Source organism: Cygnus olor, chromosome 3 (assembly GCF_009769625.2).
Source record: "Cygnus olor isolate bCygOlo1 chromosome 3, bCygOlo1.pri.v2, whole genome shotgun sequence".
Taxonomy (NCBI): Eukaryota; Metazoa; Chordata; class Aves; order Anseriformes; family Anatidae; genus Cygnus; species Cygnus olor.
Window position 1 is genome coordinate 16,200,199 of NC_049171.1, and position 19,512 is coordinate 16,219,710.

Here is a 19,512-nt window from a genome sequence, read left to right on the forward strand (position 1 = left end):
GGATGGACCTTCATTCTGACCATACACAGCTAGCCATTCAAGTAAAGTCATGTTCAGACAAAAAAGGCTCCTCGTATTTTTGTAGAAGACTGCAAAAATAACAGAGAGAGAAGATGGACAGGCAGGGTCGACCAAAGGACATACTGGGGGAAGAATATGAAGAAGAAGAAAAGCCATGGGAGAACAACAAAAATTGATGAAGAGCACAGTTATACAAAGGCAGCTGACAAATCAGTGTGATGAGGACACAGTACTCATTCTGAGATTACATTAAATAGGTCATTAGGAAGACTGGCAAAGGGAAGACTGGCAAATGCAGTTTCAATTAAGCAGGAGGAAAACGTCTGATTGAAGAATTCCAGCCATGAGTTGTAAAATAGCACTACGTTAATTTTACCTGGAGATGAAAGAAAGAAGGGAAAGTATTTTAAGATGTAAATGTTATCACAGTCAGGGTTGCAGATTTTCTATGATGGGAAAACTTGGAGCACATTTCTGTGCTGATGGAAAGAGGCAGAGTTTACTCACGTCGTCTCCTAAGAACTTTGGATTTCTTCTTGACTGAATAAAACAATGGCTTTTCACATCTCCACAGATACCTACAGTAAGAGAAATAGAAGTTGTTAGGAAAAAGAAGGCTTGAGCAAACATGTGAAAGAATGGCAATTTCTTAAAATACTGCTAGAGCTATTAAAATAAAAACAAAATAATCTAATGGTTAGCACCACTAAACCTAGCCCCTCCAACACATACAAGAAGCCTTTCTTTTTAGTAGACAACCAGATGCATGTAAGATTTATTGTAATCAGTTAATAGTTCAGTTGTATAAGCTACTTGCCACAAACAGTGTGCATTTAATTAATATGTTGGATAAACTTGATGAGTGTAAATAGAAAATTAAGATAGGGATTTAATTGCTTTATTCACCCAAGCTTGCTGGATGGAAATATGGAGCAAAATTCCAAACCTTTTCAACTTCTGGAGAGGTCGGGATTTCACTTAAAACTGTCTACCTTAAAAATATTACTAGTAGTATTAAGTACTTAAAAACCTCTTACTTGGCTCTTTCTTCATCCAGTTTCATTTGCTCCGCATCCAAGGAACGTTTTATAACTTTGTACCACTTTTTGAACTCAAAATATGGACCACCTGAATAAAACATTCACATTTTAGGTTGTGAAGAAGTAAAAGAAACACGTGACACGCAGAATGTGGTCTCCATGCAGTTATGCCCTGTATCTTCCATCTGTATGCAAACCTATCCAAAACTCTATGTGCTTATAGAAAACGTACTTAAGCCAACATCTCAGTAAGAAAGAGAAATGAGAAGCAGAAATGCAGGAAATGAACAGCATAATAAGTGTGAAGAAGTGCCTTTGCTCAAATAGTTTTCATAGATGTAGCACAATTCAAACCTTTTCCCTCCTTTCTGAAGAGTAAGCCTAAATGCTACCTCCTCTCTACCAACAAACTAGATCTCCACAACACGGACTGGCCTTTGTCTGTTTGAATGTTGGTTTCAAGGAATTAATGAAACTGTAGGTCAAGCCTAGGTTTAAATAAATAATTTCCGAAGCTCAGATATAAGATTTGAAACAGTGTCATCAAGTCCCCACTGTCTATCCTATTGCTCATGAGATATTGCAAGGCAGGAGGGATAAGCTAGCCAATTTTATACACTTTATATCACCGTCCCATATTTTTAAGCACAGGATTCTCACTCACTGATATATGAGCACATATTTACCAGCACATGCAAAAATATTAAGGCACAAGGCAGTCCAGCAGCACATTTATCATTGATGCTCCGAAGAGGCATAGGACTGAAGTAGATCAACAGGGTACAGTAACAATAAGCACTGCAAACAGTACTATGGCGTAGAGTACAATTAAAATATAACCATCTCTTATTACTCGTGGGTGTATTATCTGCATTGTGAATTAACCAAGCTTTGCATTTCCCCATTACCCCAGCTGCACTGCACTGATGCTTGCATCATGCTTAGCTCCGCCAGCTAGCTGTTTGAACTGTTTTGAGGGTGACTATACTGTTCTTATGATCAGACTTCTGTATGTTTTGTATTATCTGTGTTTTTTGGTATTTGAGTTATCCTGCCACAAGATGTCTTTAAAGCTAGAACTATAGATGGACTCCAAAAGCAACAGACAAATGAAGGAAGAAAGATCCTTCAATACTTCTTAAAATTCAAAGGTGTGGATACAATTTCTTTTATGAAATACTCAACGCAGACAGTGCTGAGAGGGCAGTCCAGGGGAAGAAAAAATTATTTACATTTATCTTAATACAAATTATTAAGCATCTGTCACAAGCAAACCCACTGCCAAAGACATGACGCTAGGCTACAGTAACCGTGTACCTGGCTGGTAGTGCTAGTCCTACGTTCACATAGCTGAGTCAACTGGAAAACATACAGCTCTGCGATACACACATACATATATACACGTGTCTCAATCGCATTTTTTTTTTTAACATAAACAATAGTGTGTATGTGTGCAGTTCACAGAACATAGACACACAAATACACGCTAGGTAGCTACAACTATCTACTGCACAGCTCCCAGTCTGTCTTTAAAAAATACAGGAGCTGGGAAAAAAAAAAAAGGCTAGAGAGAGGATAGTTAAATTGAAAACGAAGTTCACATACACCGAATCTTTACAAGTCAGTATTAGCCATTATTCATTTCAGTACGCTAACTTTGGGAAAGTGCCAGAGGCAGTTTTGAGCTCTGGCACTGATCGGTGCCTGAACAGAAAACTCTCACGTCGGCTGCTCACTGTCACTCCAACGTCTGAAGTACAGGGACAACACAACACAGCATATGGATCGTTTTGTACCAGCAGATTTCAAAGGAAAAAAAAAAAGTGGGCAAAGAATGAGCTGTTAATTCCCAAAGGCAACGAGACTGGTTAATAAGGTAGAAACCCTATTAAGACATTAATGGCTTTGAGCCTGGGCTCGTAAGCAGTTGTGCAACTTCTACTCCTGTCACTATTACGTACTCCAAGTTTTCAATGGAAATGAAATTGAAAAACTAAGATCCCAAATAAGTTTGCATATCCACTTAAAAATGAGGATTACAGGTTTTAGTTGAGAGTAATGACTTCTCTACATACAGCAGTAATTGTGTTCATGCCTGGCTAACACTGATTTCTGTTATTGACTTAATTTTTTCAGAAAGTAACAGAAGGGTAAAAACGAACCCAAAACCGGATGGAAGGCTTAAAACATAAATCACCATAACACATCTTTGATCTTATCTTCAACTGTGATCTGGATAAGGCCATGGAGAATCTTCCTGAGGATTTCTGATCTCTGATTTGGTCTTTCTGCCCTCAAAGAACCATGTTCACACCATTATCTTTTCTATCTTAATTGCTCCTAGCTTTTCCACACTCTCTCAGGATTATTTGGAAGAAAACAGATTACATCTCAAATATGTTACACACTAAGACATTTTATTTAACAAGACTAAACAAGTTTGGATTGTATCATAAACGTGGTTTGATGCCCCTAATAAGTATCTGCTATTTATGATCAAAGTGCATTCCCTCTTTACGGTATAACCATTCACCTTCGCCTAACATGCAGAGCATTCTAAAACGAGAGGCAAACAAGGAAAAGAAGAAAGGTATCCACTAAAACGCGTACAAAATTCCTTATCCGGGACAGTAAAAATTACGCGAGGAAGCCAAGACAATTTTATATGAACAAGATTGTGTTTTCTTTAAATAAAGAACTTTCTGAAAAGAATAAAAGACAAAAAGACACTTTAATGATCAATAGGATTAAGTCTTTCTAAGCCTGATTACAAAGTTATTTCATTTACAAAATCACGACTGCTTCTACTGGAATATTTACGTACCTTCTTTGTTATTTTTATTTCTTTCTGCAGCAAAGTCTGAAAGTAACCTGGGGGAAAAAAGACCATTTTATAGCTGCAAATACTGAACTTTTCACGTGAATTTCAAATACAACTGACAAAAATTACACCCTAATTTTCATTCCAGGTTTCAAACTGTTGATTTGTAAAAATAAGAAACATTCAATTCCTAAAATGCCTTTGAGTTCATGTTTTATGCTACTGAACTTAAAATTAAAATACTATAAATCAAATATTACTAAAGAAAGCGCAATCCAAGATAGTCATTTGCACCATTTGAAAGTTTAGTCTTCGTTAGAGATTTGCTTGTATACTTACCATTCATAGTGATCATCTAATAAAAACAATAATTTCAGAACTACTACAATTATTGCTGCAGCAAGGACATCGTATTTCACTTTTCTTGTTGATTTATTTCCAGGCGTGAGAGTCAGGAAATCCACTTCTCCGAAACCAATCTTTTTCACCACTCGACAAGTCCAATTATGCAATTCATCTAATTAATATAAATAAAGATAAAAATATAAGTACGTTGAGACAAGCTAAAAGACTTTTACAGTGCAAATACGAAAAATTGGTCATTAGAAGAAAATGATGGTTACATTTTTTGGACCAACTGGCCAGTTTTCAGGCTGAAAAGCATTTTTGGATATTTTTATATACAGTGGGTAATCTTCATTGTAAATATAATGAAAAAATGACGCATGAAAAAAAAACAAACTTTTTTTTTTAATGTTATTCAAAAGATGTTGTTATATCATCCTGAACATTGTTCCAGGAAAGCACTCTTGGATCCACATGCAGAATATAAATACAGTTGAACTCTAGTTTCAAAAAACCCCGAAAGCCAAAAACTTGTCAGAAACGTTTTTCCTGTCTATCAACCGAAAAGAAATGTAGGGCTGGGGCCAGACTATGGCAGCGCTAAGAGAAGCAGGGGCTAGCTGGGCTCGGCAGCAGGCTGGGGAACGTTCCCAGCTGAGGCTAAAACGGGCAGTTTAGGTTAAAACTGGCATTACGCCGTAAAGGCTAATTGCACCCGCTAGCGTGGCTTATGTCAAACCTACACAACTGCAGCTCCAAAAGCAGCAGTAGGATATCCAGCCAGCCTCTTATTACTTCATGCTTATTTTTCACAGATACAAATCCCCCAAATTTCTCACCCTTCCTGCTCAGCAAGAAATACGGGTGTCGGTTACATCACCATCAGATTCCACAAAGGTTAGCAATGTATGACTAAGTACAACCTTAATCCAGCCCTACTCTCTATTCTCTTGCTCCTTACAGAGTTCAACACAAACGAATTTTTAATCCTCTCGTATGTAACAGTAAAAATTAAATAAAATCTGAAAAGCGTAAAAGCATTTTCCAAACAAATTTTCTTACAAATACTGCCAATATACTTTCTTGTCTTTTACATACTTTAAACCACATTTTCATTATTATTCAATGTCCTAAGAGGCACTACCAATTCACTTTAAGAGTTTAGGAAGCAACAGTAGTCTTTTTTCAATAAACAAAATATAAATAAAATATAAAAACAATAAATAAATAAATAAATAGATACTTCTACATGATAAAAAGTTCAGTTGCAAGGAAAGGGTGAAGGACAATATATTCTGCTCTTATGGTAACTTTTAAAGGGTATTTAGCTTTATATTTCTCTGTAATAAACCTGAAGATGCCAAATTTCTAGCTTTTCTTTGACTCAACTGACACTTCATAACGTGAAAAATAAGTGAGCCTCTATAGGCTCCAGTGTAACACTGGTGTAAAAGTACAAAAGCAGAATTTTTACTCTGGCATTTCAGCCATAAATCTTTTTGTTGTCTTTTTTTCATTAGCTGTCAGTATATGGAAACGTAAAGTAGTTTTATTCTATGTAATTAACTGCAATATAAGATTAAAAAAAACTAACAAACAAACAAAAAGAACTATTAATTTCTGGAATGTTTTGAGGGGAAAAAAATAATTTATAGACTATTTCCCCACGGAAGTCATCTCCAGAGCCAGCAGTATTTGACAGAAGTATGGTAACCCAGCAGACACAGGTCATACACTATCAGTTTTTACACTCATCAGTTTTTCTTTGGTAGTTCCATATTCAAGACTGAACTTTAGAATAAGCAAAAATTCCATATTTATGCAATAAATTATTTCAAAACTAAATCAGAAATAAACAAGACAGGTTGTTCTTCACCCAGCATCCCTTGTTAATACTAACATTAATGTTATTATGCAACGTTATAGAATATATATTCAACTTTACATATGACAATTCCTTTCAGTGCTAAGCAATCAGGTCCTGACTTCATGCATCTTTTATCTGAAGTGAATAAGCCACGTGACTTGCAGTAGTGCCTCTTAGCTCACACGGATACTGAAAGGTCTAAAATGAAGTGTCCACTCAACAGGCTGAGAGTCAGCACCAGAACGCCCCTGCATATCTGGGCCTTCAATACCTACTTTAAATGTTTGATGAAGGTGTTTTCTATAGAAATGATCTTTCAGTTCAAGCTTAAATGTGTATAAATTAGAAGACAAAAGCGCCTCCTCTTTTAAGTAGTGATTCAAGGTTTTTGATTTTTGTTTTTGCTGGGGTTTAATAAACCAAAGAAAAATTTTATCGGTTTGGGTTTGGGAAAATATTTACCAGGTAAATTAATTTCCATCAAGTACTTCATGCACAACACATCTGGATGGAGAAAGCAGCTCTCTGTTATATCTGGAAAACGAGGCAGGTCTAAAAAGGCTGCAAGTTCAATCATTTTGCTGTACACCTCTTCATACACAGGCCATGACTGAAAGAGAGGGATAGAGCGGGTTATGCATTTTCTCTTTTACCATATCTATTGTTGATTTTAAATTCCTGATTTTTAATTATTTATTTAATACAGAAACACTGCCTTCTTTTAACACTCTGTATGACTAAACACACATGCGAGAATGGAGCCAGACTGCAGCATTGCACAGAGAAACACAGGCTGGTTTTAAAGCCCATAAAACATACAAAAAGCCAATAAAACATTGCTCTTCAGACCTGTGACCAACACACTACCTCTTCTGTGAAGTGATCAATATGTTTTCAGATGCTCCAAGATTGAAATTGCATTTAAAAAAAAAAAGGTGCAATTTAGAGTGACATTGCTAAAGAGGAAAGAGATGACAATCACAGAATGGTTGAGGGTGGGAGGGACTCCTTGGGATCATCCAGTCCAAGTGCCCTGCTCAGGTCAGCTACAGCAGGCTGCCCAAGACCATGTGCCTTTTGGATTTTGAGCATCTCCAAAGACGAAGCTCCACAAGGCTCTGTGGGAAACCTGCTGTTCCAGGGGTTCACCATCTTTGCTATACAATATATGTTTTTTCTTACGCATAAATGGATTTTCCTGGCTTTCATTTGTGCCCATTGCCTCTTATCCTGTCCCTAGACACCACACTAAGGATCTGGTTCTTTTCCAGGCTGCACAGTCCCAGTTCCCTCAGCCTCCCATCAGCAGATGCTTCATTCCATCATCTTCAAGGTCCTTCTTGGGACTTATTCCAATACGTCCATGTCTCCGTTTTATTGGAGAGCCCAGAACCAGACCCAGCACTCATATCTCACCAGTGCTGAGGAGCGTGAAGGGATAAAATCCCTTGACCTGCTGCCAATGCTCTGCAGAACGCTGTCAGTTATCTTTGCCAGAAGGGTACATCGCTGGCTCACATTCATTTTCACAGCATCTTGTTCACCAGGACCCCCAGGGCCTTCTCTAAAAAGTTGCTTTCCAGCCAGCTGGATGTATTTGTGCCTGGGGTTAATCCTCTCTAGGTGCAAGACTTGACGTTTCCCTTCGTTGGGCTTCAGGAGGTTCCTGTTGGCCCATTTCTCCAGCCTGTTGAGGTCCCTCCGAATGGCAACACACCCACCTGGTGTATGAACCACTCCTCCCAGCTTTACATTGTCTGCAGACTTGCGGAGGGTGCACCGTGTCCCATCTGACCCATCATCTAGGTCATTAACAAAGGTTTTAAACAGTACCGGCCTCGGTATCAAGGCCAGGAGTACACCATCAGTGCCTGGCCTCCAGCTGGACTTCATGCCACTGACCAGAACCCTTCGTGCCCAACCTTTCAGTCAGTTTTCAATCCACCTTGCAGTCCCCTTAACTTCATCAGTTTGTCAATGAGGATGTTGTGCAGGACTGAGTCAAAAGCCTTGCTTAAGATAAAGAGCATCCACCAAGCCTTCTACCTGTCATCAAAGGTCATCAGGTTGGTCAGAGCATTTCCCCTTTGTAAATCCATGCTGATTGCTTCTAGTCACCGTCTTGGACTTCTATGTTTGGAAATGGTTTCCAGGTTTATTTGCTCCATCACCTTCCATACTTACGCATTTAGTTATTTATCATTTTCCAAACTATTGACTACATGAAGAAAGCTCCCCCAATTTCTACTGAGATTTTCCTGTTAGAGGAGAATATAATTTACAGCCAGATTTTGGTAAGCTTGTTCAGTCAGCTCAGCAGGACCTGGTGGAGTTTGCGCAAGTATGAACTGAAAGATTTGACCCTCATTTCTTAACACTTTAACTCTTCTACTAAACACAGTATTGCGTGTCTTAATTCTTTATATTTTAAATGGTTATTTGAATGTACCTGTTAAAGTGATAGCTTCCAGTTGTTCAGGCTACTTTACCCTTTTACACGTATAAGGGATGCATTTTCTGCTTGGTCTTGGCAGTTCTAACTCAGCAGAGCACTTTATCATGTATCGTATCTATCAAGTTAACTTGTGCTTAAGGTACTTTCCTTTAGTAGGAATGCTGCAGGAGTTTACACTTTGTACACAGATTCAAAACTTTCCTGAACAATACTGAATTCAGGCTTCTGATTTTATAGACCAGGTTGAGAACAAAGCGATTGTGCTGACGACAACAGTAAGACTGAGATAACGCCTTTTCAACCAATCACTTGGTTTCACCTATTTTAACATAAGCTATGTAGCAATTGCTCAAATTTTACAGTTTTTGAGTGATTGCCAAACGTTTCCATTAATTTTCTTAAATGATCTCCCCCCAGACTGCAGTTAAGACTTCCTTAATTGCATTAATACACGCTTAAGCAAACGAATAATTCTACTGTCACTATTACACATGCAACTTGGGTAACAGTTAGGAAGTTGTATCATGTTCATTATATTTTCTAAACAGTGTTAAAAAGTGGCTTAGACTTCTATGTGACAATCTTGAGAAACAAGAAAAACATGCATTACCAGGCTCCTGCAGAAGACCAAGCTCACATTACTTTCCATTCCTCTTAAAAAGCAGCTCTACATTGAATACCAAAACAATCCTAGAACAAAACCTGAATCATACGTAACTTCTCTTGAGTGTATCAGGAGAAAAATTAAAAGTCCCAAATAATTCAAATAAAAGCAGCGTGAGAGCAATATTCCTAATTAGATATAAAGGAAATGCATTTTCCCTTTGATGAAAAGCAGCTGAATTAGTAGCTTCTTAATAATATAGCACAGATGAAAATGAAGACACCGGGAATTCAGTCATTTGAAGCACTCCCTTTCTCAAACATTAAACTATCACCAGTGAAGTTATCTGAGCAGTCTAGTTTTACAAAGAGGTACTTTAAGGAACGTAACTCTTAATTTGAGGGTCCAAGGTAGGCACCTCTATCACTGTATACATCAGCTTTTCTCACTGTATCAGGCTAAGGAGACAGCCTTCCCGTCCTGGGCACTCGTGAATCATCGCTTCATCCTCACAGCCAACACTGACTTTTGTTTCAAAGGTTTTAGAATCCAGTTCAGGCTTTTGTTTGCAGTTTAGAGAAGTAAACCAAGTTATTTTTCAAATGCTCTTTGCTTCATGATAGCCTTTTTTTTTTTTTTAAGAGTAAACACAAGTGATGTAAAAAAAATAAAAATGAACACTGAGTACTATCATTTGGCTCATTTAAAAGGGTGTTAACAGACTAACACTGTTCTTAGCTGATGTGTGTTCATAAAGAGAGGTAAACACAAGTGGGACATGCAGATCTAGGAAGGACACAGTCATCCGCCGTAAAGACCAACCAAATCCATCGCTACTCTCCAGGGCTTAACCCCCTAAGCTCAAAAGCATTGATTGTAGTAGTAATCGTGTTTCTACAACGCAGCGCTGAGTCATGACAACGCAGGATGGATTGAACGCTGCACTTCAGGAGCACGCAGTCGTCTCCTGACCTGTAAACTGCAAGTGTAAGCTGAATCAAAGAGGAGATCACATCTCAGCAAGACACATCGCAGCAAACAAAGGGCTGAAAGACTTGAAGGTAGAGGACTGGGGAGACTGTAGAGCATTTCTAGCCCTGAAAACTCTCACCTGGCACCATACACATACCCTGCTTCATTCTGAAAGAGCTCTGAGTTCACGCAGCAAATCTCTTATGCTGCAAAATCTCGCTTACTGGGAGGGTTAAAGCAAACAGAACGCCCAAATTCCATGCAACAGGCACAGTAAGTGTTAGTACAATACTAAGAAAAGCAAAATACTGCAGTCAAGCAGCCTCAAAAGTCACAGAATCACAGCATGGCTGAGGTTGGAAGGCACCTCTGGAGGTCACCTGGTCCAACCTACAGCAGGTTGCCCAGGACCATGTCCAGGTGGCTTTTGAAGATCTCCAAATTCATGAATGCTGATAAAATTTATCTGAGAGATACTCACTTTCTACCTAGCTATGCATCTCTCCCAGGAAAAACAAACGTGATAAAACAAGTTGCGCCAAAAATCAACCAACAAATCCAGTAGGAAAGCAAGTTCCAGAGCTGGGGCCTCCTTCAAGTGAAAACACTCTGCCTCATGATTAAACCCCAAGGGAGGAGTCCTTGGACAAGAGGGGACAGCCTTAGATCATATGCCACACGTCCTCCAAGTACAACTTTCGCTTATCCAGTCGCAAATTAAACGATTTTGCATTACACATTTTCAGTTGTGCTTCTGTGCTAAATGTTAGGACAACTCCCCTGTCCATCAGCATGTGGAGTTACTGAGCTCTCACTTTGTTTTGAGAACCTGGGAAACACTCGGCATATCAAACCCAGTTACAAACCCTTGAGGGCACTTAATAATTTCAGGAAGACTGACAGAAAACCCTTTTAAAGTTATGCCACCTGATAGCCCTTTCAGGTGTTTCGCAAGCTGGAATTTCTTCAGGACTGATCAACAATGCTGACAGAGCCCATAACCTGTCTAGATCGGGTACAGAGGTTACTGAGAACTTTCCTTAACAGCTTTGTCTTTAAAATCTTTGTATCTTGTTCTCACACACGACAAATAAGTTAACATCAGGTCGTCTACAGAAAGTGGTACAAAAAATTAGTACTACTTGAGAATACTTTTCTTTTTTTTCCTCTCTCCCCTCAACTTCGTATAGGAGAGAAAATACACACTGCTCAGTCGGTAAAGAAGTGTCTAGAGTAAGATTTTCATTATGATATACACTCATTAGACTACTTAAATCAGTTGCCTTTATCTTTCCAAATTACATGAAATTTTTCACCTGTGCTAGAAAAGAGCCACCTGGTTTTCAGAAGCGTACGAGCCAAACTATTACCATGATAATCAGATCAGAGCAACGAGTAATTGTTTGGGGTGAGCCAAGATTGCAGCCTCTCCTACTTGTTTGGACAGTATCAGAATGTTGCTGATCAACCAGCAGAAAACAGTATACAACTGGCTGGCTTTCTAGCTTCATTTGCAGGCTCCAGAGCTTTTTGTTTTAAGTGTGGTCTAACTGACTCTCTCCTTAGCTCACCATATAGACCGTTTTCTCCTACGGGAGGAGAAACCAGCAGTACTTACATACGCACAGTTCTGTTTAGTTTATTGTCATTACGTTGTATCCCTTCTGAAAAGAATTAATTGTAGAGTTCTTTAGATCCTCCCTTTTATCTTTTTTTTTCCCCCTATATACTCTCCTCCAGTACGTTTTCCCCAGCACAGTTCCCTTTCTCATCATCCCTTTACCTGAGAATTTCCAAATCCAGACTCCTTTCGTCCCATGCCTACCTGTTCTCTGAGGATCTACCTTCAGCTGTTCAGCAGTGGACATCTTTTCTAGGAGCTTCTTCTAATGACCTTTCAATACTGAAATCTACTTCACTTTTTCATTATTGATCAAATTTTGAGTGTTGGAGGAGGGTTTTTTTGCATCACAATCCAGAAGTTGGTTCAATTCCTGCCTAAAGCAAAGCATGTCCATAAACCAGGAGATATTTATTGTAAAAGCAATAAACCGAGTGGGTACCCTAATGCACATAAACATCTTTGAATGGCGCCTGCATTAAAACACACTGCCAGGAACTCTAAAACTAAGGTAAGATTAGGTACCACGTCAGCCCTACAGAGCCTGGCTCGCTGTACTTCCTTCCGCTACTCAGCAGACTCAGCTCTATCTGCTAGTCTGCAGCACAAGCCTATCCTACCAGCCTGACGTGGGTTGAAGCCAGCTGTAGTGCACGCAGGTTACACAACAGAATTGACTGTAAAGACAACTGTATCAGCTGTAAAACGTACACCCAAGTGAGTACTTAATAGTGAATAAAATGACCTCATGACCCAATCGTTATGTACTAGATCCACAACGTGACTGGAAAGCCCAAACTCCTCGATTACTGAATAATTTCTTCTCCCATGACTTGGGTATTGCCCTCAACAATGTGGTGCGCTCCCACAATTCTATCAGTCTGGTTCCCTCCCATGCAAACGTGCATTAATAAACAAATGCTACCAATGTCTATTTTTAAAATCTCTTTCCCCCTCCCCTTGCCTAACTTCTATCTGCCTCTCAGCGACCACCATCCTACCTCTAACATCAGGAAACTACTGCAATAACTCTCACACACAAAAATTAAGGACAATTAAACACTGTGCATCATTATCAATAAAAACCTTCCCAAATAAGCAACCCTCTCACTAATACACATTTTTTCCCAGCTAGGTTAGCTGTCAAAACTAAGGCAGTCAGCTCTGCTGCAGTTAGATTCTGTGCAGTCTTAACACGAAGTTTGCATGAATTATTTTCCAGAGTATAGGGTATACACAAGAGAAATACACGATGTAAAGGATGGGCATTGTGAGCACTGATACCACTGCTGGGCAGAAAAAACCATCCAGCCTCATGAGGTGCAAGCATATGTGAAAGCATGATGGGGAGAACCACTGCACGCTGCTCTTCCATCCCTTCCCAGCCACCACCAGAAACAGGTAAGCAGGGTCGATGAGCGCCGAATCTGCCTCGGTACCCCCGTTTTTATGTGGACTAAAGGAGCAGACACATTTCTTCAAACACTGATATCCATGAATCATATACAGATGCTGATGTAACAGCAAAGGGTGTGCCTGGACTTATTAAAGGGAACCAAGTGACAAGGACGAACAAAGGCAGGTGAAACTGCTACAACCCCACTCAAATACCTGCTGAGAAACAGGTAGCTCCTTAGAGTTCTTCCACTAGAAAAGACCAAGCACACGCTTGTTGCTTGGTCAACAGAAATTGCTGCTTCATGAGGCTGCCATGGAGCAGAGAGGATAACTGTAAGGCTAAGACAGGGTAATGGAATCAACCTCTCCATTGTTGAGACAGACAAACATGTTGCCCAAGTTATCTGCTTGACAACACATGGGCAGAGAAAAAAAAAAAAGGAAACCAAGATACACTTGAAAATCATACAGGTAACACTGGCACTCTCTCTGTTGCTCTCCTTTGATAACTGTCCTTCAAGATCTCATCTGAAACAGCTACTACATCTTAAGATCCCAGACTACTCATGAACATTGATGCAGAGGAAGTGAGAAGGATCTTTGTATGGAGAAGATTCATTTTAGACAATGACTCTTTAAACAATGTTTATGCATCTTTGAGAGAAAAAAAAATCTAGGTGTGCTAGGAGGGTATTTTGCTGCACTGCGTTAAAACAGTTTTTATCAAGGAATACAAGATGGCATGTGGATGAGCCAGCAACCCACACGCAAAAGAAAAAGCTAACTGAGCATTCAGTACAAATGCACTCCTTTTCTGGAAAACATATATATATTTGTATGTATGGCAGGCTTTTTAATACGCTACTTTCAGAGGAATACATCATATTCATTAGACGTTTCCTGGCTAAAGTGGTTTTGAATAAATGAGTTTCAATATTATTAAACCAACAGAGACACGTGCTTGAGCGTTACCCACTTCATGCTCAAGTTACCTCTGAACGACAAATACCGCTTCTCTAAAAATGTAGTCTTTCTATAAATGGAGAAAGCAATCCAACGAGGAGCTGATCTGTCATAATGTATTGAAATGAAGGAGTTTGGGAACAAATTTTATTGAATTTCATAAATATTTTGGTAGGTTTGTTTTCTTTCTTCATTAAGTAATGCTTTAAGACAGGTATGGACAAGCTAGAGTTTCTGTTACACAACAGCAAGCTCCCATGATAAACTTGATTACAATAACCCTTTCAGCAGTGAACTTCCTCCTCAGCTTTTTTTTTTTTTTTTTTTAAATAAAAGCCTCACCCTTACTTCTTTTCATTCTGCACTATTTTTTTTATCCTGAACAAGTACTACATGCACCTGCTAAAATGCGAAAGAAAGAAAGAAAAGAAAGAAAGAAAGAAAAAAAGAAAAGACACCCCAACCAACTAGAGATTACAAGGTATCACAAAACCCTGGCAGACCAAAGCAGGAATTGCTGCTTGTTTTGGAAAGCAAAAAGCAGCATTAGTGATTAGCAGAATTTGTATGGCTGGAATTTATACCTCTTAGAAGATTTTTTTAAAATAAACAAGAACGACTGGCTGCTGTGTTCATTTGAATTCTTTATAGAGTTACCACTAAAACAAGAAAGTCGCAGGGCAATTAGGCTCATTCAAATTTTAGACAGAAGAGAGATCTTCACAAACCTTACACACCAGGCCAAATGTGATTTTACGAAAGGACCTCAATAAATAGAGGAACCCAGCTACAAGCAAGCTTGGTAGATCACATCCCAGGGAAGCAGAAAGCTGTTGGCATTGCAGTCTGAACGCTCTGGCAGAAAACCGAACCAACGCTTTGACCTGTATTCCTGAGTCAATTCATCGATTTAGTCAGCAACTAGCAGTCTGAGTCAGACCCAAACTAAAATACAAATGCACAGCCCACCAAAACCTGGGCTGTGAGACAATCCCAGGGGCAGCGGTTTCCCCTAAAATGCACGATGACTCGGAGATGTGGGCATCAGCCAGGATCAGATTCTAAAGCGATACAGGACCCCTTTTGAAAAGGCAGCATAGAAAAGAAAAAAGAATTAAATAAGGTGACAACCTTACAGTATTTAGGAAATCTTCAGGTTTACTCATGACAGTACCACAACCCACCCTGTTGCTTTCGGGCAAGTCTCTTTGTCGCAGTTTCCCAGCTGTCAGGGAGCAGCAGCGCTCCATTTTCTCCCAGCCCAGCCTAAACGGAGCGGCCACATGATGGGCATCGGGAGGAGAAAAAGAAGCCCACGTCCTGCAACCGTGCTGGCTCGACGTGGTGTGCACAAAGCAAGCCCTAACTCCCACGTTAGATGAAGAAAAGGGAAAAAGATACACTGAGCAGCTCATTACCTTCCACATATTAAACTGCGACGCTATCTGGTAGAAACGATAGGAGATTAAATGATTAGTGACTACACCCTCACACACTTAGACATCGGCCTCAGCTAAAAGCAAATTCATTCCAGTAATTCCTAATTCTGTACGTTTACCTTAAAACCTTAGTCATGCTTGGCCACTGGACAGGTTCCCCAGGGCAGTGGTCACAGCACTGAGCCTGAGTCCAAACAAGAAGTGTTTGGACAATGCTCTCAGACATAGGGTCTGATTTTCGGGTGGTCTTGCATGGAGCCAGAAGCTGGACTTGATCCTTGTGGGTCCCTTCCAACCTCAGGATATTCTATGAATTTAAAGACATGAAAAGACGACAGTATTAACTTCATATATTCACAAATCCAAGACCTGTGCTTGTATTTAGGGCCAAAAAGAAAAAGAACCAAAGGCTGTTAGAACTATTACTGGTAAAGTGCAAAAATCCCTAACTTGCTGTCTCCCACACGACCCAGTATTCACTCTTACTTGGCTTTTCACGTTTCTCCTTTTAGCACACTTCTAGGCCAGACTTCTTACAAGTGTTCCCTTCCTCCTAGCATGGGGACTGTCGATCCTACTCATCAATAAGAAATCTTATATTCCAAGCATTGTATTTAAACAAGCCATTCTTTAGTTACTCCACCAAAACGAACGTCATCACAAAATAAATGCATGCAAAAGCTTGTTTCAAAAAGCAAAGCTTTTCCTCAAGAAAGCTAAAGTTTTCCTTGCTTAGGGTTCTTTGCCATAGGTTAGCAATATCCCTGTTAAAAAAGGATTTTGCGTACTTCTACCATTTAATCATTCCTCAACATATTTTTAGTTGAATAAAACTGAACCCAGATTTCTCAATCTGAAACTTTAAAGACGAGCATTAAGTTCACCAAACTTAAAGGCTTGAACTATAACGTAGAAGAAAAGTTGGTGAGATACCGAGTTAATGAAAAATGAAGTTTTACCATCTTAAAAAGTCTCCCCAGAACACAAAACCCATGAACTGAAACCGTAACTGAAATTCCAGAACAACAAAATCAGCTGTACCTCATTGAGCCCAAAAGATCTTTTTAGCCTTGCATCCAGCAGCAAGCAAGAGAGATGAGTGGGGAGGAATTTAAGAACGAAGCAAGCCACAATGACACTTTCCCAAATATTTCTGCAGCTTCGCACAGTTTGTGGCTGAGACAGCAGTGAGATCTCTGAACTTTTTAGTGCCGTATGCCTTTTTTTTTTTGTGTGTGTGTGTGTGTGGCCTCTGTCCAGTCATTACCTGACCCCTCTTAACACTCAGACCAACCGATTGCAAGAAGTTCCACCAACTGCCCACAAGACACACGAATTATTTCCTGCTGTTGGATCCCGAACCAACAGGGTAGTAAAACTTCATCTGACACCTCCCAATTCTTGTATTGGAACAGACAAGAAACATTTGCCTCCTAAACAAAGTAAACTATCATCACAGCTTCCTCTTAGTCAACTCTTCTTTAGCTCGAAAGATAAATAGATATGTTTAATTGTTTCTTGTAGGAAACCTGTCCGGATATTTGATCGCCTTGTTGTCACTCTGCGTACCTTTTAGAGAGGGTAAGCAAACAAACAAAAAAACCAAACCAAACCAACCAACCAACACAACACAACCAGAATTCCACAGATTTCTTAAGTATGAGTGCCTGATGGATTTATACGTGAACAAAGTTCTGTTCTCCGTTCCTTTACTGGAAATCAGGAGCTGTTCGAAAATAATTCTAACGCAGCTGCAACAGCTGCATGTTTGAAAACAGCATCACAAAGGGATTATAGAAACCTCCATAAATAACATCGTGCAGGTATTTACATTAAGGTTGGTACATGAATATAACAGCATTGATCATACCAGCTTTCAGAGAACATGACAAATTTTACTTAAAAAAAATCACCTCCTATTTAACAAACTTAATTGCACGAGCTTATCTGTTGTTTGACTTACACCTCGTGGGTGTACTCGGACACAAAGAAGGCACTGGTGGAAAAAGTATATCTGTGATTTTAATAGCAGCTCATGGGTCACTGAATTATAATCTTAAAAATCATACTAAAAACTGAAGTATAGCGCTCACATACTGTAATGCTTACCCACTGTAATGATGCCATACAAAAATACAAAGCCTGCATTGTGTAAGTCTTTCACGATCTTCTCCTTCCCACTCAACGTCTTTACTTACTCCTCTTTTCCAAATAGAAAATATTTTAGTCATCCGTTGGACAGGATGAAAATCTGAGAAATTTATAGCCATATTTGCTCCATCTACATTCTCAAAACTAAAGCTGAGAGGTTATGTATTCAGCAGATGCAGAAGAGAGCAAGTTTCTTGAAAAAAATCTGGTCAAGAGGGTAGCGTTTCTTTCAAGACATTCAAAGCTGTTCATAACAGAGCATTAAGAATTCTATCAAGGAGTAGAGAACAAAAGTGAAAAACAAGAAGGAATAAGAGGATGAAGACAAAGGATCCTGTATGTATGCTTTCGCTTATACTTGGATTTTTATTTAGAGTTATCATTCTTTAAAAAATACTTCTGCAAGTGTAGGTAGTGTGTATGTGCATCAGTGACAGGCAATTTACTTTTTCTATGTGGTTTACTCACAAACAATGGTCAGCAGATCATTTTATTTTAAAAACCACCTTCAGCATAGAAATTAGCTGAAACTTCCCAGCATGCTCATTTAATAGATTAATTTCAGAATGGTAATGTCAATTTAGGGAATGAATGCATGGCTGTCACCAAATCAAATTAGCAATACCAAACCCATGGTACAAACCCTTTCTTCGCAAGAACTTCAGTAGAGTGACCTCATGCAATGCTCAGAATACAGAGGAATTTCACTCCTCCTTAGACGGTGGGAAAAAAACATAAAGCCCTAAAACAGTGATTCACTTCTTCTGCCCCTCCTAGAAGAGTACTATAATTAGGAGACCAAATCCACACCCACAACTAAAGAAACACGAGCACTTAAGAAACACTGTCAAGTTTATAAACTTCTATTAACATACCCAAACTCTGTAATGAAGCAAATGCTAATCCTTCTGCTTTTAAGATGATGAAATTATAGATCCAGAAATAGCATCTTTGATATAAAACAATCCCAAAACACGGAATACCATTTGCTGTAGTAAAGCACTCAGCCGTATTGCATCCAGCTTAGGGTACAACCCAACGAACGACTCAAGCAAACCGAAAGGAGGAATTAGCCTGAAGAGCAGGATGAATACCCACAGTTTTCGTACCACGAAAAACAATCGCCATGAGATTTCTAAGGATCTTCAGCGGCCAATATTATGACTCCATATATTCATATAAGCTCACGTCACCGCTACAGAGTTTACCCAGAATATCTAGCCCCTGGCTCTAAGCACTGAGACAGGCAGGTCCGAGCAGCCAGCTCTGCAGCCATCCTGATTAACAGAGGCCTTGCAGACATCGGGCTGTGCCCCGTGCAACTCGGGGTTTGAGCACAGCCCTCACTCCTTCCTGCCCGGCAATACTGCTCATCCCTTTTGTTAGGTGGGAAGGTACACATTTTCTTCCTGTATTCAAAAGGACAATGAGAAATAACGTAAGCTTTGTTCTCGGTGCAAGTGGGAAGACCTACGTACGCGAATGAGAGCAGCACGCCAGCTCCACGAGCTTGCCCAGCCCTGAAGGAGAAGAGCTGAGTGAAGGTGAGGAGGGAGGCATCGATACTCTAGGAACAGGCCCTCTTCTTGACTGTGTAACCTACTCCAGTATCTAGGTCCTATCTGTCTATGTTCAGGCATTTCAAACCCAGTAACATATTTTATCAATGGGATATGCTCCCAGTTGCGTAAAGAAAACAGAAGGAACTCAAAGTACCTAACAAGAAAATGCAAACAAGTGTTTCCATCATTAATAAGCCAAGCAATATACTTGATACATAACTAATAAATATTATCTGTGTTATTCAGTGCTGCA

The 19,512-nt window shown here is 39.5% G+C and overlaps 1 protein-coding gene across 3 annotated transcripts in view; it reads right to left on the minus strand.

Annotated features, from left to right (window-relative positions):
• The window catches only part of TAF1B (TATA-box binding protein associated factor, RNA polymerase I subunit B), a 50,104-nt gene that overhangs the window by 7,004 nt on the left and 23,588 nt on the right, over positions 1-19,512 (minus strand). For all 3 annotated transcript variants that reach the window (XM_040552376.1, XM_040552374.1, XM_040552375.1), the window contains 5 exons: positions 6,557-6,704; positions 4,222-4,399; positions 3,886-3,932; positions 1,059-1,149; positions 529-599 (listed from right to left, as the gene is read on the minus strand). In XM_040552376.1, the coding sequence (XP_040408310.1) occupies positions 529-599; positions 1,059-1,149; positions 3,886-3,932; positions 4,222-4,399; positions 6,557-6,704 (535 nt within the window). The remainder of the gene's footprint in view (positions 1-528; positions 600-1,058; positions 1,150-3,885; positions 3,933-4,221; positions 4,400-6,556; positions 6,705-19,512) is intronic.